The 11,570-nt window shown below is 49.8% G+C and overlaps 1 protein-coding gene across 1 annotated transcript in view; it reads left to right on the top strand.

Annotated features, from left to right (window-relative positions):
• The first annotated feature begins 1,296 nt into the window (after positions 1-1,296).
• Positions 1,297-11,570, top strand: part of MPP4 (membrane palmitoylated protein 4) — a 29,779-nt gene continuing 19,505 nt past the window's right edge. Inside the window, exons 1-8 of the mRNA XM_036320590.1 lie at positions 1,297-1,503; positions 2,334-2,455; positions 4,120-4,200; positions 5,324-5,455; positions 6,345-6,426; positions 7,578-7,663; positions 9,111-9,182; positions 9,816-10,012. Of these exons, the coding sequence (XP_036176483.1) occupies positions 1,425-1,503; positions 2,334-2,455; positions 4,120-4,200; positions 5,324-5,455; positions 6,345-6,426; positions 7,578-7,663; positions 9,111-9,182; positions 9,816-10,012 (851 nt within the window). The 5' untranslated portion in view covers positions 1,297-1,424. The remainder of the gene's footprint in view (positions 1,504-2,333; positions 2,456-4,119; positions 4,201-5,323; positions 5,456-6,344; positions 6,427-7,577; positions 7,664-9,110; positions 9,183-9,815; positions 10,013-11,570) is intronic.

Raw genomic sequence — 11,570 nt, 5'->3', positions numbered from 1 at the left:
ACTGGCAGCTGAAAGCAGCTAATTTCCCGATAAAGCTTTTCCCTTGATACCAGCAACATTACGTGTGTGCAGTCTCGCAGGTAAGAGACCCTGCCAAGTGGTCCTCAATGCCGGGGATCCACCTGTCTGCCCTTCTGTCCATTCTCAGTAGCTAAAGGTACAGTTCTGGGCTTTCTGGTCTACGTGGTTTAATTGCATTTAGTAGCATTCCTGAAAATTCAGTGTATGTTAAAACTGTGCAAAAGTACTTTGTATCTATATGTAAAGAAAAGTTGAAAAATTCCCTTGTGGCAATTACTGACTTGGTACAAAATAGGCCGTAAATAAATGCTTGTCTATTGATTAGAAGAAGAAAAAGAAAGAAAAGTTGAGTTCTAGGCTCAGATAGTTATAGAGGTTTTCTTCCAGCCACATGAAAGTGCAGTGGACATTTGAGGGTTACACAGGGCATGAGGCGATTCTTCATTGTGAAGGGCACCTTCTGGGAAACTTCCTCAAAGTCGTGGGCATGTTCCCCTGCCCTCATTTCCTCAAGCCCCCCTCCCCCTGGCCTGCTGGCTGAACTGTAGATGTGACAGCTGGCCTCCAGCCACCACCTGGAGCAGGAGGGTGAGGAGCACACCGCCCCCGGGGTGGTGGAGGGCTGAGTGGAAAGAACCCTCTAAGAACTTCATGGAGCAAGGCTGCCCGACCAGCCCGGGATTGTCTCCGCCTCTGGAAGTTTACATGAGCAGGATATAAACTTCTGTTAAGCCACTATTGTTTTGGGATTCTGTTTCTTGAAATTAAACCTACCCAAAGCAGCCCAGCCGGTGTAGCTCAGTGATTGAGCGTCAACCCATGAACCAGGAGGTCCTGCGTTCGATTCTGCTGAGGGCACAAGCCTGGGTTGTGGGCTGAATCCCAGTAGGGGGCGTGAGGCAGCCAATCAATGATTCTCATCAGTGATGTTTCTATCTCTCCTCCCTCTCTCTGAAATCAATAAAAACATTTTAAAAAATAAAGAAAGAAATAAACCTGCCTAAAGCAATATAGAAAGTAAATTCTAAGAGTGTGGCTCAGCAGTAACACATGACTCTGGTACAATGAGAGGGAATGGGGCTCCTGAGTCAGGGAGGTGTCTAAGCTCTGAGTGATGGTAAAAGCAACTAGGCAAAGGGCGCCGTAGAGCGAGTGTTTTATGAAATAGCAGTTTTCTCTTCTGCGCAGCTAGTGCTGGTCAGAGTCAGGACCACAGTGCAAGAGTTTTTTGTGTGTTTGCTGAGGATCCCTGTGTAGCACAGGCCTGGCTCGCCCAGTAAGTGCTGTTGAAAATGTATTTCAGGGCGCCAAGAGCTGCGTGGCCAGCGTGGTTGAGTGAGCGGTGTGCTGTCTATTGACCTGCTCCCCAGGCCTGGGTTCCCTCTGGGAGCTCAGGCGGGAGGATGATACCCTCAGACAAAGGCGCAGACCCGCCCGACAAGGAGGACCCGAAGCGTTCTACGCCGTCCAATCCCGAGGATGGTATGTGGCTCCCGGATCCTGTTTCTAAGCTAGGGAGGTCTGATACCATCACTCTGGACATGTGATCAAATACATGGGTAAAATTCTGATAGATTCACTGAGGTTCCTATAAGGGCCCTGTACACTTTTGAGTGTCCTACCACTTGTATTGGTTATAAGTCTAAGTAATTTTCAGGGCAGGAAGGAAAGATATTGACCCAATGTCTTACCTAAACTTAGAGCTTCATAACTTGTTCACATTCAAAATGTCACTGCATCATATAGAATTTCTATGAAAACACTTCTAAAAAACCGAGCATTCACGAAAATCTGGTCAGCCCCTTTAAGCAGTGGAATCCTGAGATGTGTATTAAAAACTTATTGGGAGTTAGAGTTTTTCAATCACACTTTCAATAAGCATTTTCAGAAAGGGTAGACAAATGACTCTCTGTTTGAATTAGGGAAGGAGTACCCAGAAAACAACTAGATCGTTTTGGAATAAGCCAAAGGCTGGTAAGATTGGGGAGAATAAAAGCAATATTGCTCTCACAATATCTTCCACCTGTGTACTATGACCTCTTATTTCATCAGGCATTGGCAGCAACCCTATGGGAGAGCTAACATACTCTCTTTTTGCCACAGGAACCTGGGTCCCAGGTAGTTCGGTGACTTTCTGAGCAAGTGACAGAATAGGGCCTGAAGGCAGATCTTCTGGCCTTAAATCCAGTGTCATGGCCACCCCTCGGTGCCACCCCGTGGCACGTCCCAGCTGACTTGTCCTTCACATGTACACCGCCTTCTTGCCTCCTCCACCTGCCTGCCACCCTGACTCTGCCCTCTGCCTTTCCCAGGTCTCTCCCAAATCCTGAGGCTTGTGCTGCAAGAGCTGAATTTCTTCTACAGCCGAGACGTGAGCGGACTGTGTCTCCTGTACGACCTCCTCCACTCCCCGTGGCTGCAGGCTCTGCTAAAGGTGCGCCCTGACGCTCAGAAGCCTTGGCCTATCCTGGGGGCAGAAACCGCCTACCCAGCAGGGCTGCATGTCCCTGGCAGGAAATCCCAACTTGGAAACACGTTCTCTTTTAAATGTGTTAAATGTATTTTTATGGATTTCAGAGAGGAAGGGAGAGCGAGAAAGAGAAATATCAATGATGAGAGAGAATCATTGACCGGCTGCCTCCTGCACATCCCACACTGGGCATGTGCCCTGACCAGGAATCGAACCGTGATCTCCTGGTTCATAGGTCGATGCTCAACCACTGAGCCACACTGGCCAGGAAGGAAAAGTTCTTAGAGGGCAGTTTGCAGAGAGAGCTAACAAACCTCTTAGTTTAGGAAGGAACTAACTTAGATGGTAAAGAGCACGGCAGCTCCTTTCTTTTCTCCCCAGGGCCCTGGGGTCACAGAGCAGCCACGTTTGTATCTTACGCTTACACAGTGTTCTCTGTCACTTATATCTCAGGAAAGCTGGGGAAACCCACCGGGTTGCTGCCAGGTGCGTTTCCTCCTGGAGGAGCTGTGTGTCACTGAAGGCACTGCCCTTCTCACACTGAGCGTCTGTGCTTGACACTCCTGCCTCAGTGCAGCAGCCTAGTGGGTCTGGGACCCTGAGCACTGGCCCTGAGGCAGGGCAGGAAGTGCATCTTCCAGCTCTGGAGGGAGGAGACTTGTCTGCCCCGGCCTCTGGGTCTCGGTTTTGCATCCGTAAGAGAAACGATGTGTCTACAATGAGACGAAGGGCTGCACCGTGGAGCCCGGCGGGCCTTGGTGGACTCGGCCCAACCCTAGGTCCTGGTTGGAAAAAACTCCTACGGGTCAGCAGAGACGAAGTCGGAATTTTTATAAATGAACTTTTACTGGAGAATTAGGGAGGGAGGAGAAAACAAACAAAAGATAAGAGTGGAGTGCAAATAAGCATCTGTGTGTCCGACCTTTTGTTCACGTTCTCGGGCGAACCCTGATCCCAGAGCTCACATCTGCCCAGCTGCCCAGCCCAGGGCCTTGCGGGGGTCTGGCCCCAAGTCGCCATTGGTCTCAGTCCTAGAAACCCCTCTTTTTCTTGGTTTAACAAGAGTAAAAGTTTGAGTCTTTTTCAGTGAAACCAGTTAGGGAAGGTCACTTTGCCATGGCAACCAGGAGGGGAGCCTTTGGAGCGTTAGAACCACCCAGCTTGGCTTCACTTCTCCTTGACAACCGGAGACCCCTTATTAGAGGCCCGCACGGCTGCCCGGCTGCTGTGCGGCTCCCAGGCTGTTCCTTCCCTTGGAGATGCTGACCCCCAAGACGTCAGCTGGTCTGTGATGGACACGCCCTTCTTGTTCTCGCACGGCCGCCCTCTGCAGGTGTATGACTGCCTCCAGGAATTTAAAGGGAAGAAACTCCTTCCTGCCACCTCCCAGGCACAGGCCCTGTCCCATGAGGTGAGGTGGCTTGTAGTCCACAGAACAGTAGAGCTCGAATGGGACGCACTTTACTCACGGGGCTTCTTTAAAGAAATCAAAGGCTCTCGTGGGAAAGTCTGATGGATGATTATGCATCCACTGAGGGTTCCTCATTGAGCTTTACTAGAAGGGAGGAAACTGGCCGGCTGTCTCCCACATTAAACAATTTCACAATGTATGCTTTCTCATCAACCAGGTGGTGGAGATGTTACATGCAGCCCCTGGCTCCCCCGAGATCCAGGAGCTGAGACAAATCCTCCAGGCTCCGCACTTTAAGGCAAGTGCTTGCTAAACAGACAAGACATGCCCACCTGGCACATAGACAAAGTAGGGAAAGGAAAGAATGTGCTGGAAAATGTGCTCTCTGAATACATGTCCTATTGCCGTACATGGGTGACCTGCTGTTTGTATCAAAACATGTAGGAGTCAGATATGAGCGGCTCAAGGTGTCAGTCACGAGCCACGCCTGACGTATTTATGAGGAGACATCCAGAACTTTCCATGGTGTCTTATTTCCCTCCCTGCAAAGCCTTTAAAATTCCGGCGCAACCAAGGTAGCATCCTTCCTTTCCATCTTGGGATATTTTAAGTTTTGGATAAAGTGTGTGAAGGTATGTAGGAACCACAGCATAGTGACGATTAGCCCTATGGGGACAGAGGGTATATGGAGAACATTTGATGGCAGAAGAAAAGTCAGATTTTGGGGTCCATTTATCAGCACATGAGAACTTCAGGAGAATGTCTGCATTTGGAGCAATGGAATTTATGAGTCAAAAATTGTAGTTCACAAGATAACCCTAGAGAATTTTCTCAGTTCCAATGAAGCTCTGCCCCACATACCTAGGCAGGGCTGTAGGACTGCTTCCCCACCCCGTGGAATGGAAAGTTTAACATAGTGGGTCGTTAGAAGGAACTTTTAATCATACCTTAAACTAGGGAACTATTTTTTCTCATCCTGTTCCACATGAAATTTTGGTGACACGTTAAACAAATAAGGTGTTTTGATTACTGCCTCCCCACCCCCCTATTCTGCCTTCATTAGGGGAAATATCAGAAAAGTTGTTTTTAGTTGAAGGTCATAGGAGCACCATGGGTGACATGGGTTTCCAGGAAATGGGAACGTGACAGAATAATACATTTGAACAGAGATGAAAGAATATACTAAGTATTGCTTAAGCTCTCTGTGTCTTGCTTGTTTACCTGCAAAATGGGGACAATAAGTGTTCCTGCCTCACAGAGCATCCTGAAGACGGAGTCATCCACTTTATAAAATGCTTAGACCTGCACCGGGCATGTGTGTGTTGATGGCTGTCATTGTGTCTTACATAGTATCAAGTCACCGTCTCCTAGATGGCTGTCCATGTGTGACGGCTGTTCACCTCGTCCTTCCCTGTCCCCAGGCCTTGCTCGGTGCCCATGACACTGTGGCTCAGAAAGATTTTGAGCCCCTTCTACCCCCACTGCCGGACAACATCCCCGAGGGTGAGGAAGCAATGAGGATTGTTTGTTTGGTGAAAAACCAACAGCCCCTGGTAAGACAACCATTTTATAATTTCAGTTAGAATTAGACCAGGGTTCATGGTGAACTCGATGGTCTCTAGCGGTTACCTGGCCATATTCTTGCCTGTGCTCCCAGGCACAGTCTGAGGCACTCAGAGCACGTGAGGGGCACCTACAGTAATACTGGCTAACCTGGGTCTTAAGGACTTTTGCGTGTGGCTTCAAGCACATCACATGTTGTAATGCTTCCACGAGGAAAGATTTCCCTGTAGTGTTTTTCTTTTTTGAAAGAGCTATGAGATAAGACATATATTTGATTATTTGGCTTTCTGGCATGTACAAATATTTCACTCAATTCCAATGTATTTGCCTAAGTCCCCCCGCCACCCCCCATTAATGGGAAGCTAAGTAAGGCATCCATTTGATTTTCTAGGAATAGCCCCCTTGATTAGGTTGTAATTGTAGGAGGTTTCTTTATCTGTGGAAGGATCTAAATATGGTTTATGTCTGTGTGGTTAGAGAACTCAGGGGGCCGACGTTGAATGGCCTTTCCCTTTTATTTATTTATTTTTAATATATCTTTATTGATTTCAGAGAGGAAGGGAGAGGGAAAGAGAGATAGAAACATCAATAATGAGAGAGAATCATTGATTGGCTGCCTCCTGCACGTCCCCTAATGGGGATCAATCCCTCAACCCAGGCATGTACCCTTGACCGGAATCGAACCCTTCCGTCCGCAGGCTGACGCTCTATCCACTGAGCCAAACCACTGAGCTAGGGCGGCCTTTCCCTTTTGATGGCTTGGTAGGGCCCTGCTTGGTATGAATGCCTTTATCTGAAAGACCAGAGCTCCACTGAGGGAAGCCAGGAGGAGAATGGTCACGAAGCTGAAAGAGGAATTCCATTGTACTCTCTCCCCAGGGAGCTACCATCAAGCGCCATGAGATGACGGGGGACATCCTGGTGGCCAGAATCATCCACGGCGGGCTGGCCGAGAGGAGTGGTAGGCTGGAGCACAGGGTACAGTGGGGCCCGGAAGCTAGGACACGCTTGATAGTTTAGTTTTCGTGGCAGGAAAAGCCCTCTGTCCTAACTAAGGTTGGGGCTGTAGTAAGTGCCATTGCATTGCTTGGTTACTAAAGAAAGAAGGAATAAATATTCCAGAGGAATCGTGTTCCTCCACTGATTCCTCCATCTGGGCTCCATAATAATGTTCTCTCAGTTCTCATAGCAACATCACGAGGTAGGTATTATCATGCCATTTTACAGATGAGGAAACTGAGGCTCAAAGTGATTAACGAACGAACTTGCTCAATTTGAGTCAGGATTCAAGTCCAGGTCGGCCTCACTCTATCTTCCCAACTTTCACTCTTCACTTGGTCCTCCTGCTTTCAAAAGGCATAGCTCTTCCCCATCCTGAAAGGCCTTTCGCTGGCCCTCTCTTTCTGCCGTGGACCTTACACTGCTGTGCTACTGAAGCAAGCAGTTCTGTCCCTGCCGCCCCCTGTCCTCACTGTCCGTGGCCCCAACACCTGGCACAGGGTTTTACCCCAACATCCTTACAGCTACCACCCCAGGATTTCCTAGTTGCCCCACTGGCCCTTCCTCCAGCCTCTCCAGCACATGTGATGTTGTTGACCTTGCCTTTCTTGAAACTGTCATCCTCCTTGGTTTCTGGTCGACATCATTCTGCTTCTTGTCTCCTCTCCCTCACAGTCCCACGGCTTTGCTTCGTATTTCTCAAGGCTTAATCCTCACCCCCGCGTTTCACAGGGTCTCTTTTGAGGTGTTCCCCCCTTTCCTTTCCACTTATCATGTCCTCGGGACCCTGACATCTTTGCTTGTAGTGTTATCTTCTCACCAGTGTTCCAGTTCCATTTTACAATACCAGATTAGCAAAAATAGTGATGCCACCATCCGTCAATACCCAGGGCTGGCGGAGAAGTGGGAAAAGGCAGTTCTCCTGCACTTTGGTGGTGGTGTAAACAGAATAACCATGTTGCTTTAGTAGTATTAGCATTCGTATTTCACAGTCAATTTTAAACCGTCAGAGCACGCTTGAGCTGGCGACTTTGTTAAGAGCTGTGGGATAGGTGCCTCGCTCTCTGCCAACATCTTTGTCCCCTTCTTTGTTTTGTGTTCCTGGCTGCCTAGGTTTGTTATACGCCGGAGACAAACTGGTGGAAGTGAATGGAGTTGCAGTGGAGGGACTGGACCCCGAGCAAGTGATCCAGATTCTGGTAACGGTCTCCTCTTGGCCCTCCTCGTGCCTCCCTGAGATGCGAGGCTGAACGGGCCATGCAGCCCCTGGTGTGTTCATGTGTGTGAGGGCGACTTGATCCCTCTCCACGCGTCCTCTCTCCAGGCCCCAGACTAGTCTGTTTCTGTCCGCCACCCGCCCACCCTCGGGAAGAGACTTCCCTTCCCCAGCTGCTCTCCCTGTCTCAGGGAGCCTGCCAGGTACCCTGCCCAGGTCCTTCATCACCTGGGTTGCTCCACTGGAAACTGAGCCCACGTGGGCAGAGTGAGACTGTGGAGCAGAGTCTGAACCTGAGCAGACCACCCTTTGCTCCCCTAACATTTTGTACGGCTGAAATCTGCTTAACATCTTCCTTGAGGCCGTTTTGGGGTGAGGAAGAAGTCACCGGAGGGCAGCGTGGGGAGCGGGACATCCTTGGTGATGTGCACTGGAAATTTCTGACCTGGTTATACAAGCCTTTTCTCTCCTTCAGGTCCCTATTCCCGTCCTTCCAACAGTTGCCTGAATCACAGGCCCGCTGTCAATAGCATAGTAGTTTGCCCCCCAACCCCCATCTCCCCATGCACACCCCAGGTGTGGGGCCTGTATCGGGGACATCAGTGGTCCTGAGACCGGGTTCTTTGGGAAATGGAAATTTTATATGCCTCGGGCACTGAGAGGGGGAGTGGTATTAGAAGGAGTATATCAAGCGCCTACATATTTTGCAACCACGGCTGTGAGAGTGTGTGGTACACAGGGAGCTTGGAGTGCTGTCCATCACAGACCCACTGCCTCCACCTCAGTCCGGGGCCAGGAGTAGAGTTGCAGGACGATGGGGCTGTGACATTCCTAAGAGTGAGAGCAAGGTTTTGTTAATCTCTCCACCTCCAATGCCTGCCACAGTGTGGGTGAAAGAGTGATTGTTACCGTCCCTGTTGGGCGGACAGGTTTTCTGTCTCCTCCAAATGTGTGAGGGCCCCCCATTGCCACCATTAGCTTATCAACTCCCCCACCTCCCCCCCACCGCGGGAGACTTGGGAGCCCCTCATTTCCCCTCACACCGGGCTGCTGGTGCAGGACCAGGAAATAATTACTGACTGAGGTTTGAAGAGGGGGTGTCAGATGGAGAGCTCAGCTCCGCCCCAGCGCCTGTGGGAGGGAGACCTTGCTGGGCGGGGTGGTCCTGGTGGCAGTTAGGAGGAGGGTCCCTGGGGGAGGCCAGGCCTTGGTGCAGGTTTTAGCGGACTCTGGAGCAGGGCAGAGCAGAGCTAAACTACTTCCTAATTTCCATTTCTGGGTGGTCCTGTTTAGCCGTGAGCCCTTGTAAAAGTCCCTGCGGAGGAAACCACCACTGCACTTGAGCATCTGAGCTGCAGCTCCCTGTGCTGAATCCCAGGAACGCACGGAACTCTGCGAGCTGTCATTCTTCCCCCTCTGACATTTTCCAGGCCATGTCTCGCGGCACAATCATGTTCAAGGTGGTTCCAGTTTCTGACCCGCCTGTGAACAGCCAGAAGATGGTGAGAACTTACTGCGCCTTCATGCTACTGTTCTCTATGCTGTTGAGCACTTGTTCAATACTGTGTATATTTTTCAATACTGATGACATGAGAGGCAAATGAATAAATGAATACAATAAAGGAGATTAGGGACCAAGAAGTTAAGAAGTCATTTAAAGAATGGCGAACATGCTCTAGCTGGTTTGGCTCAGTGGATAGAGCATCAGCCCGTGGACCAAAGGATCCCCGGGTTCGATTCTGGTCAAAGTCATGTACCTCAGTTGCAGGCTCCGCCCTGGCCCGGGCCCTGGTTGGGGCTCATGCAGGAGGCAACCAATCGATGTGTTTCTCTCACATCGATATTTCTCTCTGTCTTTCCCTCTCTCTAAAAATTAATGGAAAAATATCCTCGGGTGAGGATTAAAAAAAAAAAAAAGGATGGTGAACATTTGAGCAAAACCTCTCAGAACTAAGAGATTCTATTCCTAAAGTCACCTTTCCCATAGCTCTTAGACTCATTCAAGAGGCAAGTTCTCTTTTTTGTGGTGGGGAGGAAAGATGGAACGGTAGATGGAAAAATAGAAGGAAGTTGTGTCTGGAGGGCCCATGCGTGCAAGGGTTCTTCTGATAGTGCCATTGTGCACCCCCTGTCAGGTGTACGTTCGAGCCATGACTGAGTACTGGCCCCAGGAGGACCCCACCATCCCGTGTGCGGAAGCCGGGCTGCCTTTCCAGAAGGGGGACATCCTCCAGGTGGTGGACCAGAGTGATGCGCTCTGGTGGCAGGCCCGGAAAGTCTCAGCCCTGGGCACCTGTGCTGGCCTAATCCCTTCCAGCCACCTTCTGAAGAGGTGAGGAGAGTGCGCCCTCCCGGACTCAGCCCGGAGCCATCGGGAAATGAAGTGTTTTCGCGGGCTTCGTTATTGCAGTTCAGATGAGAAGAAAGAGACCCGCAGGTGGACAAACTCACACACTGGCTTATAAATCCAAGTGCCAGCTTATCCATATGCCCTAAGCTTACTAAATACCGAAGAACGCGAATAGTAATACAGTTAGAAAAGAGGGGAAACATGTAGGAAACTAAACTGCAAATGGAAGTTCCAACTCCTCTCTTAATCTTTCAAGGCTGAGTTGAAACCTCAGATACTGAATCTCAACCCAGCACCCTCGCTTCTGTGCTATTGAGGTACAAGGGAGTGAAGGCTCAGCCCATGTTAAGAAACCAGGAAGTAGAAAAGAAACTAGCAAAGGATACTGAGAATAAATGACCAATGAGGCAGGATGAAAATCAAGACAGTATGGTGTTCTATCAACTAGGTCAATTGCTGTTGAGGGGACTGAGAACTGACCATTGAACTTAGCAATGTGGATGTCCTTGGGGGTCCTGATAAAAGTGATTTCCGGGGAGGGGTGGGGCCAAAATGCTAGCAGAGTGAGATGTGAAGAAATTGATGATGGTGAGCAGGAGGGAAATTTTGAGACATTTTGGTATAAAGCTGAGCAGAAAAATGGAGAAATTGCTAGAGGGGAAAGTAGAGAATTTTGTGTAGGTGGGATAAATAACGCTAGTGCGAACAGTCCAGTAGAAGGAAATGTTTCATGACTTAGGAGAAAGAGAAGAGAACTGCCTTGAGCAGGTAGAAGAGGGGTCGGCCATAGGTGGGGTCATCCACAGTTCATCCTCGGCGACGGTGACGCAGGGAATCGGAGAACGCAGCGGATGCGGGGGTGGGGATATGGTCGAGCTGTGGAAGTTCTCTTCCAACTGCTCTGACTTCCTCAGTGAAGAAAGCAACCGTGTCATGAGCTGAGAGTAAAGGGTGGTAAGGAGGTGCTGGGAAGGAGCGAGGAGACAACTAGAAGCGTTTCTGTGAGAGCTGGAGAGCGAATGGATTAGGTGAATACCGTATGATCGACATGAAGGGCCCACTTAAGGTTAAAGGGCATACATTTCGTCAGTTTCCTTGGGGGGCAGGCCAGGATTAGACAGAGGTGGATTTAACAGCCCAGGGAGGAACTAAAATGAAGGAACATGGCATAAGGAGGGAGGTGAGGAGGTCAGGTTGGTGGAAGGTTCTAGAAAGATCAGTGGATTATAGGTCCTGTAGGGTCTATGGATTACTGGGGTTGGGAAGGTAGGAGGTGCAGGTGAGAGAAAGGGGTGCTGGGAATTGAAATTATGGAGAGATTGTGGCTATTGGTCTGAGAAGTTCAGGGTATGACAGTGGGAGGCAGTGGCCCAGGTAGAACGCGGGGAAGGTCATTGGGAGAGAGGACATCCAGGAACCGAGCAGCCAGGGTGTTAGAAGAGGTATTTATGTGCCTGATAGAGTCTTCGGGAATTAGGGCAGAGCTGTGCTGAGAGCGTGAGGTGAGCAGGAGTAATCTGAGGTCACCAGGAGGAGGGTG

Source organism: Myotis myotis, unplaced genomic scaffold, assembly GCF_014108235.1.
Source record: "Myotis myotis isolate mMyoMyo1 unplaced genomic scaffold, mMyoMyo1.p scaffold_m19_p_8, whole genome shotgun sequence".
Lineage (NCBI taxonomy): Eukaryota > Metazoa > Chordata > Mammalia > Chiroptera > Vespertilionidae > Myotis > Myotis myotis.
This window is presented reverse-complemented; position numbering and strand designations above follow the sequence as displayed.